The 19310-nt window shown below is 37.8% G+C and overlaps 1 protein-coding gene across 1 annotated transcript in view; it reads left to right on the top strand.

The window, feature by feature from the left end:
* Window positions 1–19310, top strand: part of iqgap1 (IQ motif containing GTPase activating protein 1) — a 56790-nt gene that overhangs the window by 5507 nt on the left and 31973 nt on the right. Inside the window, exon 3 of the mRNA XM_051652506.1 lies at window positions 19089–19245. Within this exon, the coding sequence (XP_051508466.1) occupies window positions 19089–19245 (157 nt within the window). The remainder of the gene's footprint in view (window positions 1–19088; window positions 19246–19310) is intronic.

The raw sequence follows: 19310 nt of genomic DNA, 5'->3' as shown, positions 1-19310 counted from the left end.
AGAGCACCACCAATGATTACAAATCCTTTAATTGACCAATTAGCCTTTGCTTTACTCTGCCACATTTAAATTTTTCTGATCTTTAGAAGAATATGGAGGCTGTGACCTGTCAGCCTACACATTACATGCACACACAGACACATCAGTAGTGCAAGAGGAAGTGAGTAAGTCCCTGTTGATTTCAGTATCTAACTCTGTAGCTGTGGCAACATGTGGTTGTCATAGAGACTGGTTCCGGTGTCTGTGTGTTTGTGGGAATGAGTGTGTGACATACCGGGAGAGAAAGAGTCAGACCGTAACCATACTGTGTACTTGGTGGGCAGATAAGTTTTAAAGATGCAAAGCCTCTGCCGATTTTACTGCAGTTTATACCCAGTGCATGTATTCGCACATGTCCTCATTTGTCCTCTGACGTGTCCTCTGATGTATTGCACCAACAAGTAGTCCTAAATTAATGGCTTTAATAATAGACCAGAAGCAGTAACACCATTGCCTTTCTCAGAGTCATCCATCAGGCTTTTGCCTGGAGGATGAGAGAAAGTTTCTTTCTCAGGCCTTTTGGTCGACAGAATTTGCCCTCAGGCTTCATTCTGAAATGCTGGAATGCATGTAGCACGCAGCGATATTGAAGTGCAGCAGTGCTCTGGAATGATGAGAATTTCACAGGTTTAAACACAGTGTCTAAAAGCAAATAATTGTATTTCTTTGTTGTTATAGAATACCGCAGTGCGAATATAGTGTTGGTTTCTGGGCTGTGAAATTCAACACCTATGTTATACTCTGTATTTCCATCTGGCCTTTTGTTTTGTCTGACCATCCATCCACCATAACGTAAATTTTTTTAATGCCGTTGAATAGAGATTTGAATAATTATCACAACACTGCTGTAAAATTGGGTGTAAACAAGGTCATGAGGATAAATAGAGTTCAGGACATAAGGTCACAGCTTATGGTGAGTCAGTCAATTTAGATTTCCAAGCAGTTCAGACCTGTCAACAATGTGTTTTACAAGTCTGTTTAGTGGAGCGTTTTTGGAGAATGCCGTCCAACGTGTCTCCGTTCTGCTGGAGTCTCACTTTCCAGAGGTATTTTAAAGCCCTGATAAAGCTAATCCAATATCTCCTACCGAAGTTCTGCCAAGGCTTTAGAGAGTCCAAAGTGAAACATACCGAGAAGTAGGGCTAGGCGATATACACTCACTGAGCACATAAGGAACACTATGGTCCTAATAAAATGCCAGACACGGCCTTCTGCTGTTGCAGCCCATCTGCCTCAAGGTTGGACGTGTTGTGAATTCTGAGATGCTATTCTGCTCACTACAATTGTACAGAGCGCCTATCTGAGTTACTGTAGCCTTTCTGTCAGCTCGTACCGGTCTGTTCATTCTCTGTTGACCTCTCATCAACAAGGTGTTTCTGTCCGCAGAACTGCCGCTCACTGGATGTTTTTTGTTTTTGGCACAATTCTGTTGCACATGCAAATCCCAGGAGATCAGCAGTTACAGAAATACTCAAATCAGCCTGTCTGGCACCAACAATCATGCCACGGTCGAAATCACTGAGATCACATTTTTTCCCCATTCTGATGGTTGATGTGAACATTAACTGAAGCTCCTGACCAGTATCTGCATGATTTTATTCATTACACTGCTGCCACACGTTTGGCTGATTTAGATAATCGCATGAATAAGTACTGTAAAGGCTTCCTAAAAAGTGCTCAGTGAGTGTATTTTTTTGCCACAGTATAAAGTGTCAACTGTTAGCAATCTTTCTATTCCGTCTATATCATGGTATGTACTGTAAATATCTGTGTGTGTGACATTCCACCTAGCTGCACATTAGACTGATAGTAAGAGAGATGAACAAACGTGGAGAAAGACGAACACAATGCGGGACGACTCTGAAACGAGTCAAACGCTGTAGGAGGAATTTATTTTTGCATTTAAAGGTGCCGTTTTCTCACATTCTTGGATGAGAGCACTTTTGGGAGAGGGAGAATCTGAATAAAAAAAAATGAGAGAGAGAACCTCAGGTTCTTATCACTTTACGTTCCAAGTGAAAATGAGGATGAACTTGTTTATAAAACGCTGCGTTCTCAGTGCTGTGAAACTGACCCTCTGCTATTAGCCCTGCAGCCATTAGTTACTAGTTGCTGACACCGTCAAGCTTTCCTACTAGCATCTGGGGCTGGATTCATGAAAATGTTCTTAAGGGGGGGCCTGGGTAGCTCAGTGGCTACCACCCCTGGAGTTCGCTAGTTTGAATCCCAGAGCGTGCTGAGTGACTCGAGCCGGGTCTCCTAAGCAACCAAATTGGCCCGGTTGCTAGTGAGGGTAGAGTCACATGGGGTAACCTCCTCGTGGTCGCTATAATGTGGTTCACTCTCGGTGGGGTCCGTGGATGCCGCGGTGGATGGCGTGAAGCCTCCACATGCGCTATATCTCCGGGATAAGATGCACGGGTGATAAAATGCATGGGTTGACGGTCTCAGACGTGGAGGCAGCTGAAATTCGTCCTCCGCCACCCGGATTGAGGCGAGTCACTACGCCACCATGAGGACTTAGAGCACATTGGGAATTGGGCATTCCAAATTGGGAGAAAAAGGGGAGGAAAAGAAAAGGAAAAAAAAGAAAATGTTCTTAAGAATTAAAATATGAAATTTCTTAGGATAAATTCCTAAGTGCAATTCTTGAAAAATTCTTAAGTTTGCAAATATTTTCTTAAGAACGTCTTTAACACTGGTAGATTGTAACAATAAATATATTTATCTATTAACCTTTTTTTTTTTTTTTTTTTTTTTTTAAGTAGCAAGCACCTCGCGATAATTTTTTGGAATGTAAAGTGTGTGAGATGTGTTAGTTCAACGACATTAACCGTCATAGGAGAATTTACTTGCTTGTAACCATTTGACAACTTTTCATTTGACATGAAGGAAAAGGAAAGAAACAAAAACTTCAGTAGACAAGAGCTGGAGGTTCTTGTTGAGGAAACTGCTGCAAGGAAAAAGTTCTCCTTGGGAAGCTTGATAATTATATCCTGTCAGAAAGTAAGAGTATGGAAAAGAGTGGCGAAGGACAGTCTCTGCTATGAAAGGAATATGAAGTAAACATACAAGAATCCATATTTCTCTAAATGTGCAAACTTTGGACTAAAAGTTCTAATAGATATTGTTTATTAAAGCATTGACATGACATTCAGCAGAGCTTGCATGACAGAACAGGTATGTGCTTCATAATGACATTCTAAAACAAATGTTGTTTTTTGATTTTGCATGCTTTAATGTGTACTCCTGATACAAATTTAGAAATGATTTACGATGTGGCATTGTAATATCGAAGCTGGACACCTGGAGTATGAGCTTTGCAATGATAATGTAAAGATTAAATAAGAATTTGAAATATGATAAATAGGCTAGTAGTCAAGTAATTTTTATTTGTATAGCGCTTTTCACAATAAACATCGTTTTAAAGCAGGTTTATAGAAAATTATGATATAATGTCTGTAATCTCTTAAAGTACTCTTTGAGAAAAAAAAAATATCTTAAAAACAATTAAAATTGCCTTAAAAATATTATACCTTCATGCTCCCTTATTTCACATTCCTGGTGCATTTGTCTCCTTTTTTATGCTCCTGAAGGAAAAGTAGCTTCGCTTCAAAACCACAGCCATGTCTACTTCTGTTATGTATCATTACCTAGGCTACTTTCTTTTAATTATTATTATTAATTTTTTTTTATCCCCTTTTCTCCCAATATGGAATGCCCAATTCCCGCTACTTAGTAGGTCCTCGTGGTGGCGCGATTACCTCAATCCGAGTGGTGGGGGACAAGTCTCAGTTGCCTCCGCTTCTGAGACCGTCAATCTGCACATCTTATCACGTGGCTCGCTGTGCATGACACTGCAGAGACTCCCAGCATGTGGAGGCTCAAGCTACTCTCCGTGATCCACACACAACTTACCATGTGCCCCATTGAGAGCGAGAACCACTAATCGTGACCACGAGGAGGTTACCCCATGTGAATCTACCCTCCATAGCAACCGGGCCAATTTGGTTGCTTAGGAGACCTAGCTGGAGTTACTCAGCACGCCCTGGATTCGAACTCGCGACTCCAGGGGTGGTAGTCAGCATCAATACTCGCTGAGCTTCCCAGGCCCCCACCTAGGCTACTTTTAACATCTTTGACAGCATGAGGGTACCCTGGCGGATTGGGGGCTCTACGCAACTTGCTAAGTTTGCGTTTAGGGAGGACCGGCACTGTACTTTTTTTTTTTTTATGGTTTACAGGAAAAAAATATATCATAATATACCGTTACCTTAATATAAAATTACTTATACCGTGATATTGAATTTTGGTCATATCGCCCACCCCTACCGAGAAGAGTTTAAAATGGAAAGAACCTTGAGTGACAGAAATTAATGATGGCATTGCATCATACATAATTGTGAACACCATCTACCTGCCTATCTGTGCTGGTGAGAATGCTTGCCTTCCATACTGATCTGATAGTGAAATCGGAAACAGTAGGTTGACTTTTCTTTATCAAAAATAGGTCTGTGCTTACCGAAATGCAGAACACTGCCCCCAGTGGCCAAAGTGGTAACTATCGTTAGTCGTATCGGCAAGTGTGAGCTCCATTTTCTGGGTGAAATGTCCTTGTAGGGGCGCCAAACGCGAGTTGTGCGCGAATGGTTTTCAGCTGTACAGGCTGTAATAAAGTGAAGAGGAATGCATATTTAATAAACCCCAAACCTAACCATCATTGGAGAGAAAATGAAATGTTAGAGGTAAAAATCCAACCTCCGAATCACACTCGTCACTGATTATGTGAATGCGATTACTTCCTGGTTTCAAGGCAGGATCCGAACCCGGGTCTTCCATGCTGCTGACGCAATGTGCTTCCGGTCGCACCACAGGGGAAGGTAAACACTCTGGAGCCGATGCAAAAATGTTTGATAGTAGATGGCGATAGGAGAGTCAACATTGCTCAGCTGCAGTGCAAAGCAGCTTCAAAGCAAATGCTGTGTCATGAGGTCTCCAAAACAGGCCACTTGACACCATTATATCAAAGCGTTATATGAACCTCTCATTTTGCCTGCTGTTAATTGTAGGTTTTGATGCTGTAAGTGTGGAGGAGAAGAGGGTGATTTCGAGGATGCAGGGAGAAAGAGGATCATGAAAAGATAACCAATAGTGTGTATGGCTCAGCCCAGCACAGTTTTTAGGCTGTATGGTTCACCGCTGCTATTATTGGCATCCATGTTGGGATGTGAGAATATTTGGTTCGGTCCTTCAGAACTGGGCCATTTTAAATCGTTGGTTCGCCCTCTGTCATAACTTTGTGAAGGTGAAGCTTGTACTACATGCCATATTCCACTTGTTGTTTTGAATATTAGCTTGTATTGATGGGGAAATAGGTACAATGTGTTTTCCTTGAGAAAAATATTTAGAAGAGATGCATTAATACTTGGTCTCTTTTATGGCCATTAGAACTCCATTGAGTCTTAAATTGATGATTTGTTTCAAATGCAAATCTTTGTTTTGAGAAACATTATGATTTAGGCTGCCATTCCAAGCTGAAATGCTGCTCATTGCACTTTGTAAGATAATCAACACATAGTACTTATCTGAGAATTATCTGAGTACTTATTTTTCCGATATTTTTTTTTTCTTCAAAAGTTGAGGCAGACTGCGAAATGTCAGTTTTAATGATGGTTTACTAGTCTGATCAAAATGCTCTATTAAATTCACAAAAACAGTCAATGATTCCATTTTATTACAAAAACTTTTTCATGCAAATTCCTGTTGTGCCAGAAGCAGTCATAAATACGATTTCAAAGTGAGGTAGAGAAACCCCTAATATTTATGTGTGTGGGTGTATACTGTATGTGTGTGGCCGTCTGTAGGGATTAGGTCTCTAATGGTAACCGTACAGAGTATGTAGGGTACTGTGCACAACAATGCCCATTTCCTACATTCTTTCAAAGGACTATTCTGGGTTTCATACTACTTGGTAAGCAACTGTGGCATATTGTTGATTTCATTTAGAAGATATTTTAGACTTTTTCCTCAGTTAAAAGAAAAGCAAAGAACAGTTACAGAAGGGTTCCCCAATTAGTTTTCACCAAGGGCCAAATTCTGTCAACAATACAAAGTCAAGGGCCACGGCCCTCGATGTAATGCTTTTTTTTTTTTTTTTTGTGCTGCAGCTATTATTATTATTATTATTACTGTTGTTGTTTTTATTATTAAGAGTCACATAAATATTCAGATTTTTCTTAGTTCTGTTTCTCAATATTAGTAGCCTGTTTCATTTATTCAAACAATTATGAACATTTTGTTTGTATACAGATACACAACTTTGCCTGCTGAAAAACAAAAAATAAAAAAAATCTGGATTTCCACGCCCTTCATGCTAGTCAACTGTTGGCTTCGTGAGTCTGTTTAGAATTTAGAATATCATTTGAAAGTTGTCTAAAAACCCATTGTGTTAAGACTGCTTTTCTAGGTGGATGAACCTCTGGTTTGTGTTGTGGGTGAGGTTCGCACAATGTAAACAATGTTATACCGATAATTATTTTGTGTCCGTTCCATGGATATCCTTGCATGGATATTATGTGACCATTATTTACCAGGTTTAATGTGTTTACATGGTCACGGCATGAGGTGAAAATTTTTATAGACTAGGTTACCAAGTGATTTTATCATACTAGTCTCATGCTAATACCTATAATGTTCAGCTACATTTTTCTATGCAGTCTAAATTATAGATTTTTGTGCTGTGCAGTCACCCCATAGACTTCCAATGTAAGGGCATTACTGTAAACACATTTTTGTTTGTTATTTCAAACTGGGGGACGAGTCAGAATAATGCTGTGTTCCATTCAAAGTTGGATGTGCGATATTCCTACTTGCTATCTCCAATCTCTGAAGATAAAAACATTGCATTGCCAGATGTTCGGAAGTTGACGTGTAAGGAAACAAAACTGTAACACTCCTGTTAGCTTAGCATGGGTTCGACTGTCACCAGAGACATCTCCTAGCAACCCAATTGATAAACAGTTCTGCAGCACTAGCATTTGTGCTACAGGTGTAAGATTATCAGAGTATAATTTACCATGTTTTGAACACCTGTCTCTGCAAAAAAAAAAAAATTAAACAAGCTTTAATATCATGTGATGTATGAACTTTGACTCATTTATTGATATTATAAAAAAATTAAAAAGTGAATGTTTATCACTTACTTTGTATATCTCTTTGGGTGTCAAAATGTTTGCGTGATGTCACGCACCTGCATCTCGGCGAAATCAGAGTTGAAAATTTTCCGCATGAGTTTCCAAGTTGGAATTCCAACTGCAAGTGACATTCCATTGCACTTTTCCAAGTAGGAAGTTGGAAAATCCGACTTTCCATGTTGAATGGAATGCAGCACAATTCTCTGTGGTAATCAACAGCATGTCAAAGATGCTGTCAATAGAGCTTAAGATGTATTTAACCCAAAATATTTCTTTAAATCCATGTTAAGTTGGATTTATACTGTACACAAAGCTATATATTTACAAATGGCTGCAATGAGAGGGCATTTTCACAACTGGCTCGTTTGGAAAATTTGTTTCAGAACCCTGTTTCTCCCTTCAGTTCGTTTATGCATATAAATGGCAATTGGCACTCTGATCCGTACTGAAACAATTGCTCCGTGACCACCTCAACGAGGTAGGTCCAATTTCCAATGAACTCTGATGCGGTTTACTTGTGGTGAGAATGCAATCCGGACCAACGAACCAACCATTTACCCTATTATAACCATGAGCATACCTGAGCACGTCACTGTTTTCACATATCACGATCAAAATGTGGATAAATGCTTTTTGCCGACTATATTAGATATCATTGCACATTAAAAAAAGTTGGTGTTTAATAATCCCTGAGGTAATTTTAGTACAATTAACTTTCTGTTGGATAGCGGCAGAACAGAAAAGTAGGACGGCGTTAGCAACTTTTAATATGAAAAACAACCATTTAAGAGGCGTGACATTTTTAATTTTTTTATTTTAACCTTTACCTGTCTTCACTCACTATTGTATGTGCGTGTGTGTGTTTGTGTGCATGAGACAGAGAGAGAGAGAGAGAGACAGAGCTCTGTGACTGTGAGAACAGGTTTCAGTGCTGAAATAATGCAAAACTAACTAATGATGGATAAAAATAACCATGACAGAAATTTTACAACTCTAAAACATTACAAGTGACGGATAATGTTTATTTGTAGCGCAAACTCTGATTGGAACGCTCATTTTGTACCACATTGCGGCAGTTTGCATAATTGTGACCTAAACATTACTTAAATTTGTACTGGTTGACACATTTGTAATGGTAATCATTTTATTTTAACTGCTATATCTATGTATGAGCTAAATCCCCGAACAGCGCACAAACATTCTGACCAATGAGTGAACAGTTTGCTCACATGTGAGTTTTACTGACACAGTGTTGGTCCTTTTTGAAATGTTGCCTTGTGAAAGGCAATTGTGAGCACTAAACAGCTCTCAAACTACTGTTAATTACCTGGCAACTGTGGTGAGACATTAAAAGCCAGGAGTGAATGGAGAAACAAATAAAGCCTTTGGAGTTAGGGAGGGGAACTTCCCTACTAAAAAGGCTATCTTAACCAGCATGCAGTTCCCATGCTGGTCTATGCTGCTTTATGCTGGTTGCTGGTTTAGTTGGTGTACAAGCAGGGTTAATCTGAAATGAAACTTTTTCACTCACTTCTGGTGAGAGTTTGCTAAGAGATGGAATGAAATAATTATACAGAAAATTAGGTAATTGCCCATAATGAGATTTGCGTTAGTGTAGATTTCATTCACTCACAATCTCTCCCTTGTTAGGACAGGAAAGCGCCCACGCCCTTGTGTTTGTCTACCCCCTCCTTCAGTACTCACTGTTTTCCTCCATCATGCCCTGTACAGGTACTTGTCCCAGGAAAATTGTGCGGGAGAGTGAAAATGCAAAAACATGCAAAGAAATTTCATTTTTGTACCAAAGTTTAAGCTTGGCGAATATGCATAATGGAAAGACGTTTGAAAAAAGAGGCTCTAAATGTCACTGATCTATTCAAGGAATACAGATTTCATTGTATGCCGTGTTGCAGGAAAATTGATTAAATTGTATATTTTAACATTTTAAAATGATTTATTATTTATTAAAAATCTCATTCTTAGAGCATATCCTGTTGCTGATAGTCGTTGCAGTAATTTCAAATACTTAGTCTCTAGTTTGACCACACCTTAATAAGGAAACATGCTTTGAGGATGATTGCTTTAGTTAGCGTTTAATGATGACTCTTTGCCAGTCAAGCTTAAGTTATTCTGTCAGTTTTTTTTTTTTTTCTTTAACGCATGTGTGGTTTGGACTTCTAAGGGCTAGTTGTTGCTTAATCGAGCGTTTTCTGTGAGAATATGTGGGAGTGACAATGATGTGTTCTCCCTGAAAAAATGAATGACTGTGTACAATAGAAAGAAAAGTTTTTTTTTTTTTTTTTTTTTTTTTACCCCTAGCTTACAGCTGTGATATCAGTGGAAATTGGAGACGTTAAAGCTGCAAGGACCACTTCCTCTAAAGCTTACAGTGGCCCCAAAATGTAGGCCATTTGGACACCCAAGCCACACTTAAGGCCCCGATATGCTTCATACAAAATCGTATTTCCTCCCATATTTAAAGTGCCATCATATTACAATAACAGAGTGTTATCAGTGCATATAAAGGCCACGCATTAGTGTGTAAGCTCAATTGCTCCATGAATTCAGAATGTAAACAAGACAAATAAAACATTATCTACTGCATATACAGTATATTACTTTAAATCATCATCGAGTGGTTAATACAGCTTCTTTTTCTGATCTCATGTGAATTCTTCTCTTCGAATGAGGCATAAAATCATTTAATGTCACATTAGTTAAAGTTTAACAAGTAGTCTTGAGAGTCCTCATATTTAAATGTACTTCTAAACACCTCCCACAGCGTTGTGGCCGCTGTGTGAATGTTTGCAAACAGTATACCATTGCTCGGCTTATTCGAACTTCTTTTTACCCCTGAACGAAAGAACGAAGAAGAACTTCTCTGGAAGTATATCAGGGTTTTAAGAAATGCATTAATGCTATATAACAAAATTTTAAACCAAGTGGCATTTATTTCAAAGAAAGACAGCTCAAGCACACTTTAAGCAAACATTTTACAGAAAAAAGTTTGTTTAAAATTTTACAATACAACATATAAAAGAATAAATAGCTTATATTGTTCAAAATTAAGAGAAGTGGGGGCCTGGGTAGCTCAGTGGTAAAAGACGCTGGCTACCACCCCTGGAGTTTGCTAGTTCGCTAGTTCAAATCCCAGGGCGTGCTGAGTGACTCCAGCCAGGTCTTCTAAGCAACCAAATTGGCCCGGTTGCTAAGGAGGGTAGAGTCACATGGGGTAACCTCCTCGTGGTCGCCATAATGTGGTTCTTTCTCGGTGGGGCGTGTGGTGAGTTGAGTATGGATGCCACGGTGGATGGTGTGAAGCCTCCACACGCACTATGTCTCCGTGGCAATGCGCTCAACAAGCCACGTGATAAGATGCGTGGGTTGACTGTCTCAGATGCGGAGGCAACTGGGATTCGTCCTCCGCCACCCAGATTGAGGCGAATCACTACGCGACCACGAGGACTTAAAAACACATTGGGAATTAGGCACTCCAAATTGGGAGAAAAAGAAAAGAAAAAAAAAAAAATCAAGAGAAAGTATTTGGACAATTCTAAAAAATTAATTTTACAAATTATGTCTTATTAGTTTTTCATCAAATTGGTCACATTTTAGCTTTTGAAAATTTTCAAATTCAGTCTATTACATCAATTAATGTCTTGAAATGGAATATATTATGTTGCATGTATATTTTTACATTTTTCTGTAATTGCAAAAAGGAAAGTTAAGTTAGATCTAGCTTTATTTGTTTGCACATGCCACTTTTTTTTTTTTAATTCGGTTGAAGTGTGGGGCAAAAACGAATCTAAGATCTGCCTAATATGTCAACATTTAAAACTGCAAACTACATTAAAAAGACCCAGTGAAAGAGGTGGCAAAACTTTGAAAGCAGTCCATAAGGTTGGCCTGGGGTGAGTGATTTTCAGATGGCAGTTTCCTGTTGAGAGGAGATTCAACACAGCCTGTGAGTGACTGTGGCACCTGATGCTAGAGGTCATTCTGCACTGAATTCCGCCGCTGCAGTTGAGCATGTAATGGAACACTTGGCTGGCCCTCACAGTGAAACAATCTCGCTCTCACTTTGTCTTGTTTCTGGGCTTTTTCTGTCATTACCTCTCTGTCTTTTTCTCTGATGGGTGGAGTGTTTAACATCAACCCAGATATGTCTATTGTGTTTATGCTTGGTCACTTGCATGAAATGTGGACCTTTATTATAGATCTTTAATATATCCTGTCACAATGAAACACCACTAACTTACTGAATAGATGAGAAAGGGAGGGATAAAGACATGGATAGGTGTGCCTGTGTGACTTTTCCTGGATGTTTCACTGTAGTCACATAAGCACCACCACCGATTTGCCTTTTCCCTGCCAATCACAACTGGTACAGATGCAAGGACAATGTGTAGAATTGTTTGTTTCATGCTATTTGTTTTCCTTAGAAATATGTTTATATCATATTCATTTATTTTCATATTCATGCTGGGTCCCTCTTTTGGCCTTCTGCAATTTGCACATAAATGAATAATAGTAATTTTTATGCAAAATGACAATGAGAAATACTTTTTCTTGTTTCGCAGCACCTTTCCAACATAACTGCTGCTCGTTTTAACGTGTAAATGCATAAATGTTGGAACAGTGGTGGTATTTTAAACTCTCTGCCTCTCAGCTGTGTTTTGATTGGTGAATGGAGTAACCAAACTGACCACACGAAAGGGAATCATAAATAAAGAACACTGGTATCATAAATGGTGCTTCTTTACCTCAGATTACGCTAAAAAACACAATTTTCCCAGCTTTTATTGCTAATGTGCATACGCATTTTCGAGCTGATTGACAGGCGATGTCTGTATCTAAAAGGTGTTTGGCTCTTTTACCTGTAAGGTGGGACTTCCTATATACAGCCGTTGACCGTTGGCTGCAGTTGGGCGTTCTAATTTCTCCCATTCATTTTAATAGAAGTGGCCCATCTCAGCTAAATAGTGTCTGGTCCAACTTCAAGGTAAAAGCGCTTCACGTGTGCTTTAAGTAAATGTCTTATTCATTATGCACTGTATGTACAATTGGTTTAATTCTGTATTTTTTGGGAAAATGCGATTGCTAACTTGGACATGCCATCCATGGTTGCTGGACTACTGTGTGTACTGTTATTTCCTTCTTTCTAATATATTAACAATTTCTTCATGTGCAAATAAATTACAAAAATTTTATGTTTGTTGTTTATTATATTAAATTGTATTATATATCGGCATTGTATCGGCCACCCTGCTCTCTGGATATCGGAAACGGCCATTAAAAACCCATATGGGTCGACCACTAGTCTGATCGCGCTTATATGATCTAACTGCGATTATTTGAGAGAACCGTGATTATTAAGGGAATTTTAAGCAAGTATAGAAATGCTTTGAACGGCGCAAATTTGTGTTTTATTTTCCAGTGTTATTGCATTATGTGGGTGCTCAGAAAGAACTCGACTGTCTCACTGAGCTGCTTCAAGCAGCTCCTGAAGAGCATGTTAAGATTAACTGCTTCTGAAGCTCTGTGATGCATGCGCCGCCTGCGGAGATTCGCGCCAAACTCCCGCTAAAATATAAGCAAATATTTAACGTGTGCATAATGACAAAAGGTTCTTGGTCATTGAGTGTTTATACACGCAGAGTTAATGACGTGTTGAGACAGAGGAGGAGATGCCAGCTTACACTATTTCTATGGAGATGACAGAAAGAAGAAATATCTTTTCAAATACACACAGAATCTCAAAGGTCTTTCATGCAGAAAAAGGGCTTTTGGGTTTAATTGAAGAGCCTTAAAATATTGTTTAAAAGTGGAGAATTTAGGACAGAAATATTTATTATTGTATAATTTAATACATTAAAATTCAATACAATATTAGCTATTCAGGTTGACTGGGTTCCAGAAACAATAGTGTAAGTGTTAAATGGACTAAAGTGTACGTGTAAATGTAAAAAATATTAAATTTGACCACAAAGAAAGAGATATATTTTTACTGCTTGGAATTTTTTTTAAATTTTTTTATTTTATATGTGCAATATTTTCCAAGTTTGAAAGCCTTATTATATTATTCCAATTTAAATATAAATAAATAACTTAAGGTGTATAAAGCACACATACACTTTAAGAAGTATGACAATTTGTATCAAAATGAATCATTATAGTTGTAAAACAGACAATTAATCATCACCCAAATATCCTAATTGTGACAACCAAAGACCTCAACAGCTTCAGTGGCACATTTCAGTGCGTATCAGGGCCTGAAATTCAGCACAGGGATTACGGGTATTGCGCACAATTTTAATCATTTTAACAAGTTCCATGTTCATAATGTAGGGAATTCCCACACTCATTTGTTCACGTTAACATGTACAGTAGTTGAGAATTTTGTTTTTCGATGTAATTCCAGAATAAAACCTATATAAACCTGTTTATTTTACATACAAATTGCGTTAAACAGTGTCTCTGCAAGCGAGCAACAGGATAAAACAGTTGCTCCTGTTTATGACCAATGAAAATGTCTACATGGCAAGCGCACAACATTGGAACCATCTAGTTTTGCCTCATCACATTGTGGCCCTCGCTCATATTACAGCACAAGAAAGGCAGAATTGGCATAAATGCTACCAGAACTACTCAGCTGCAGGGTGAAGAGAAACACTTAAAACAGACAACTTGTTATATCTCTTATCTCCATCTGAGTTCCATCTGCCGTATACAGGTATTTTCTCTGCCTAGTGAATCAGTCCATTTTAATAATGCAAGTAGGCCTATGTACCGGTAATGATATACATAATATAAATATGGTGACTGAGGCTAACGTTTGTCTGACATGTCTTTTTTTAAAAAAAAAAGTCATACAGGTTTGGAATGACAAGAGGGTAAGTAAATAAATGCAGAATTTTAATTTTTTTTGGAGAACTAGCCCTTTAATATATTCAGGTTTCTGATTCAAGAATTTCAGAACTAGCCATTTTGCTGCTTTGTTTCATTAAATGGTCTTTTTTTAACTGGGGAGAACGTTTTGAGTTCTGAAAGTTTTGTATGCCTACTGTATGTTTTTGTATTACATTAAACTCTATTTCAAAAGATCAAGGAAAATTTTTAATTCTCATGATATATCCCCTTAGCTTTCTTTTGAGTGTTTTTCTTTGATTGTTACAAAATAGGAGCAGCAGGAATTCTTTGTGTCTTCCTCGGGAGACAGTGCACTCACTCTCATCTCTTCCTATTGGAATGACCTCTGAACTGTGCGGCTTTAGTCTTCCTGTGTCACACTAAAGGAAGTCTGCTCTTGTAGATAATGTTACTTACTCTCAGCTTGAGTCTTAGATGTTAGCTATCTTAAAGGGATAGTTCACCTGAAATTACAAATTCTGTCATTATTTGTTGTTGGTACAAACCTAGATGACTTTCTTCTGTGGAACACACAATTTTTTTCCTTATTGTTTTCTGTCAGTGATGAAATTCAGTCTTAGGGCCTATTTAAAGCATTGGTATATTAATGGGTGTGTCTCCTGTGTGTATGTGTGTGAGCCTGAAGGTGTGTCACCCACAAAGAGCTATTAAAGAGAGTTTTTCATGGAGATAGAGAGAGAGAGAGAGAGAGAAAGAGAGATAGTGAAAGGAAGGTTGATACCGAGCCACTGTGAATGTGTGCCCTGTGTGGGTGTTTACAGATTCTGTAGGTAAGGGGTTCCCAAATTCAAGAATCTCACAGTCCTCAATGTTTGATGTTGCTCAAATATTGCAGATGTCAATGCTTTGAATACTTAAGAATACTTTTTAAAGGTGCAAAATTTGTGTTTGTTGCATTGACATCTAGCAGCACAAACATAGGTTCAGTCATGACAACTCTTTGAAAGATTTAGCATGTTAATCTGGGTATTTTTCAGAAGTGAAAGTGTCCAGTTATGAGTGGTTATTGAGACAAAGCGAGTAATATTCAGCTGATTGTATGATCTCAACATGAATGTCGGCCCAACACCATATGTAAAAAAAAGCAGCTTGATAATGACTGAAATATAATATAATATATATATATATATATATATATATATATATATATATATATATATATATATAAATGCTGTTCTACTATCACTATTTCTTTGTTTAAAAGTTTAATTCTACTTTACATTTAAGGCAGAGATGAGGCTCGGCACACACACTGTACCTGACCACCCATCTGCTGTCCCTTTAAGAAACAGAATCAAACTTTGCAAAGCAGACAACTAGCAATATGTAAATGTCATGAAAATTCCATGATAATGGAAGTGTATACTTTGCATTGCCAGCTGACCTGCAGGTGGACGGCTATCTTGGCAAAATGAGAACTTCTACATTGGCGGCCAAAAGTTTGGAATAATGTACAGATTTTGCTGTTTCAGAAGGAAATTGGTACTTTAATTCACCAAAGTGTCATTCAACTGATCACAAAGTATAGTTAGGACATACTGATGTAAAAAACCAGCACCATCACTATTTGAAAAAAGTAATTTTTGATCAAATCTAGACAGGCCCCATTTCCAGCAGCCATCACTCCAACACCTTATTCTTGAGTAATCATGCTAAATTGTTAATTTGGTACTAGAAAATCACTTGCAATTATATCAAAAACAGCTGAAAGCTATTTGGTTCATTGAATGAAGCTTAACATTGTCTTTGTGTTTGAGTTGCCACAGTATGCAATAAACTGGCATGTCTTAAGGTCAATATTAGGTCAAAAATGGCAAAAAAGAAACAGCTTTCTCTAGAAACTCGTCAGTCAATCATTGTTTTGAATAATGTAGTCTATACAATGCTTGAAATTGCCAAAAAACTGAAGATTTCATACAAAGGTGTACACTACAGTCTTCAAAGACAAAGGACAACTGTCTCTAACAAGGACAGAAAGAGATGTGGAAGGCCAGATGTACAACTAAACAAGAGGATAAGTACATCAGAGTCTCTAGTTTGAGAAATAGATGCCTCACATGTCCTCAGCTGACAGCTTCATTGAATTCTACCCGCTCAACACCAGTTTCATGTACAACAGTAAAGAGAAGACTCAGGGGTGCAGGCCTTATGGGAAGAATTGCAAAGAAAAAGCCACTTTTGAAACAGAAAAACAAAAAGAAAAGGTTAGAGTGGGCAAAGAAACACAGACATTGGACAACAGATAATTGGATTAATTATTAATTATTTTTCCAGCCTGTTGTATTAGTATTTATTTGTCACCCCTTATTTATTTTAGATACAGTTCCTATATATAGTTATTTACACAGGGCAAATATACTGTTTATTAAATCTACTTTTATTACATATCGTATTTTAATGGGGATTTAATTTATTACAGCTGACAGTTACGCGAGCAAACAAGGTTTGATCGTCAGCCGTAACAAGATGAAATTGAAGTTCACAGCTTTTTAATACTTCGGTGTACAAATTTGAAGGCCGTTTATTGGATCAATACAAGTAAGCATCATATTATGTGACTGCGCATTACTTTACGGAGAGTTTACGACCCACTAGTTAAGTCTTGCCTTAAGAACGGTTGGTGAAACCAAATTAAGCACTGACTTTGTTACAAAATAACTAGTATTTACTAAGCCCTTAGTGTGAACTTTACATCCCAACTTACGTGAGACCTTACGCACAGCTGGTGCAACCCTACCCTGAACATTTTTTTCAAATTGTAATAGTAATTTTTCACGTTATAAATGCCCTGACTATACATTGTGAACAGTTGAATGCCATTTTGGTGAATAAAAGTACCAATTTCCTTCCAAAACAGCTAAATCTGTACATTATTCGACTATACGTGAGGTTGTTTTTGTTGTAACAGCACTTGTTGACCTTCGTGGAATGTTTTTGTACTGTATGTATGTGAGCTCAACAGATTGAAATGTACAGGAGAATGTTGTGAATGTGTTAGACCTGTGAAGAAACCAGCTGGTATGTGGCTGGATTCTGTTTATCTCTGAACAATACCATCTTGTTATCAGTGTTAATCTTTTTAGTTCGTCAACGATAACTTAATTCGAGATGAAAAAGAAGCATCATGACGATAATCAAATGATTTTATTAAAGTGTACTGTTGACGAAAATGATGAGAGAAAAATAATACTGCAAGATATTAACAGTGCAAGATAGATGTGTTTGTATATAAACATACAGATACATCATTTATAAAAGAAGATATTAGATATGGATTGATCTAATCCAATAAGCCAGTATGTTGGGGATTTCTCCACTTGAGCTGCAAGAGTTGAACATGCTGAACACCAGCAAAATGAACCTCTTTAAAACGGGTTTATTACATCACTCAAACACATCCTATTTATATTTGAGATTAATCACTATATGCACAACATATATATAATATTACAACATACATCTGCACAGACAATGAAGCGAATGCACTGGTGGACTTAATTACACGCTAGTCATAATATGCATAATTTGAGATGCGTAACTTGCGTTGTGAATACACAGTTTCCATAAAAACATGCTACACGCAATATCCTAAACTGACTAAACACGGAAAATTAATAACAGTATCTAAAGCATGAACATTTTAGAATACAGTAGGCTAACATCTAAAGAGTAGCTAACACTTCAGTGTATTCATTATATGCTTTTACTGTATTTCAGGAACTCAGGTTTTCACAACAAGGACAGTTGTACAGTATTTTGGATGCAGCCTGTCTTGTATATGTTTGAATTTAAATTAGGAAAATGATTATACATTTTTTCTACAAATATTAATATTGGATTAAAGTTTGGTCTGTTACTGTTTGATGCACGTTTTTGTCATTTTGCACGTTATAATCAACTAAAATACATTATCTTCATTGATTAAAATTAGGCTATGTCATTTTAGTCACAGTAAAACTGACAAATTAATGAATATGACATGACAAGAGATTGATCCATTTTAAAGGATATTTTCATCAAAAGACTAAAACTATGACTAAAACAAAAAACTGCGTAAAAGTGAACAAGGCTCTTAACAAATGAATAATAGGATGGAAAGAGAACAGATTATGGTATTAAAATGACATTTAAGCACACCATGAGTGTATGTTGGACTTCTCAGATGATCAAAGAAATTTGACACTCTATTTGAGTCCCTCCCCGAAGAGTTGTAAGCTTAATAAAGGCATTCAAATGTATTTGAAACTGTGCCAAGCCCTAAAAATGCATAATAATGAATTGATCCTTGCAGTCTAACATGCTGCCTTTATAAAAATGCCTTGGCATTTCATAGTGATGGTGTCAGCAGTAGTAAATTGCATCATATAGTACAGTAGTGCAGAGGTTTTCAAATTGGAGGGTGGCTCTCAAAGGTTGTAACATACAGTATGTCAATCTTTTGTCCCAGTTTTTTTTGTTTTGTTTGTTCTTCAGACACTAGAGCTGCAGGTTATGCTGGTTGCTATACATTATACATCTGTGACTCCTGATTAAATGAGTTTTAGTTGTGACAGTCTATCAACATCTGCTTATAAAAGCACACTTATTCTTCAAGTGCACACTAGTTTACACATCTGTTGAACTGTCTGAAGTATGTGAAATATACGGTGATACAGTATCGATGTTTATGTACTAATTCATTTTCATCAAGCTTTGAAGTAGTTTAAAACGATCAGCTTATCGATCACAGGGGCTCGTGGATATCGTACATGCTTTAATGCCAGTTTAAGTCCAGCTCATCTGGCCAGCTCATTTGCCGAACACATTCCCCCCTCTTCTCCCTATCATTAGTCCTATCTATACAATGGCCCGGCTTACTGAAATTTAAGATCCTCTGCAGGTAGTGCGTTTGCCTTGCTGAATACACAGTGCGTTTGTGTGTTTCAGATGGATTGAGGCGTGTTTAAATGAGGATCTCCCGCCCACCACTGAGCTGGAGGAGGGCCTGAGGAACGGCGTATACCTTGCCAAGCTGGGAAACTTCTTCGCTCCCAGTGTGGTCTCTCTCAAAAGGATCTATGACCGCGAGCAAACACGTTACAAGGTAGGACTGAAGTTTATGAAATAAAAGTTTCCAAAAGCACTAATATGGAGATAGCTGAAGGTTAG

Source organism: Myxocyprinus asiaticus, chromosome 2 (genome assembly GCF_019703515.2).
Source record: "Myxocyprinus asiaticus isolate MX2 ecotype Aquarium Trade chromosome 2, UBuf_Myxa_2, whole genome shotgun sequence".
NCBI lineage: Eukaryota > Metazoa > Chordata > Actinopteri > Cypriniformes > Catostomidae > Myxocyprinus > Myxocyprinus asiaticus.
The sequence above is the reverse complement of the archived record's forward strand: the minus strand, read 5'-3'. Positions and strand labels throughout refer to the sequence as shown.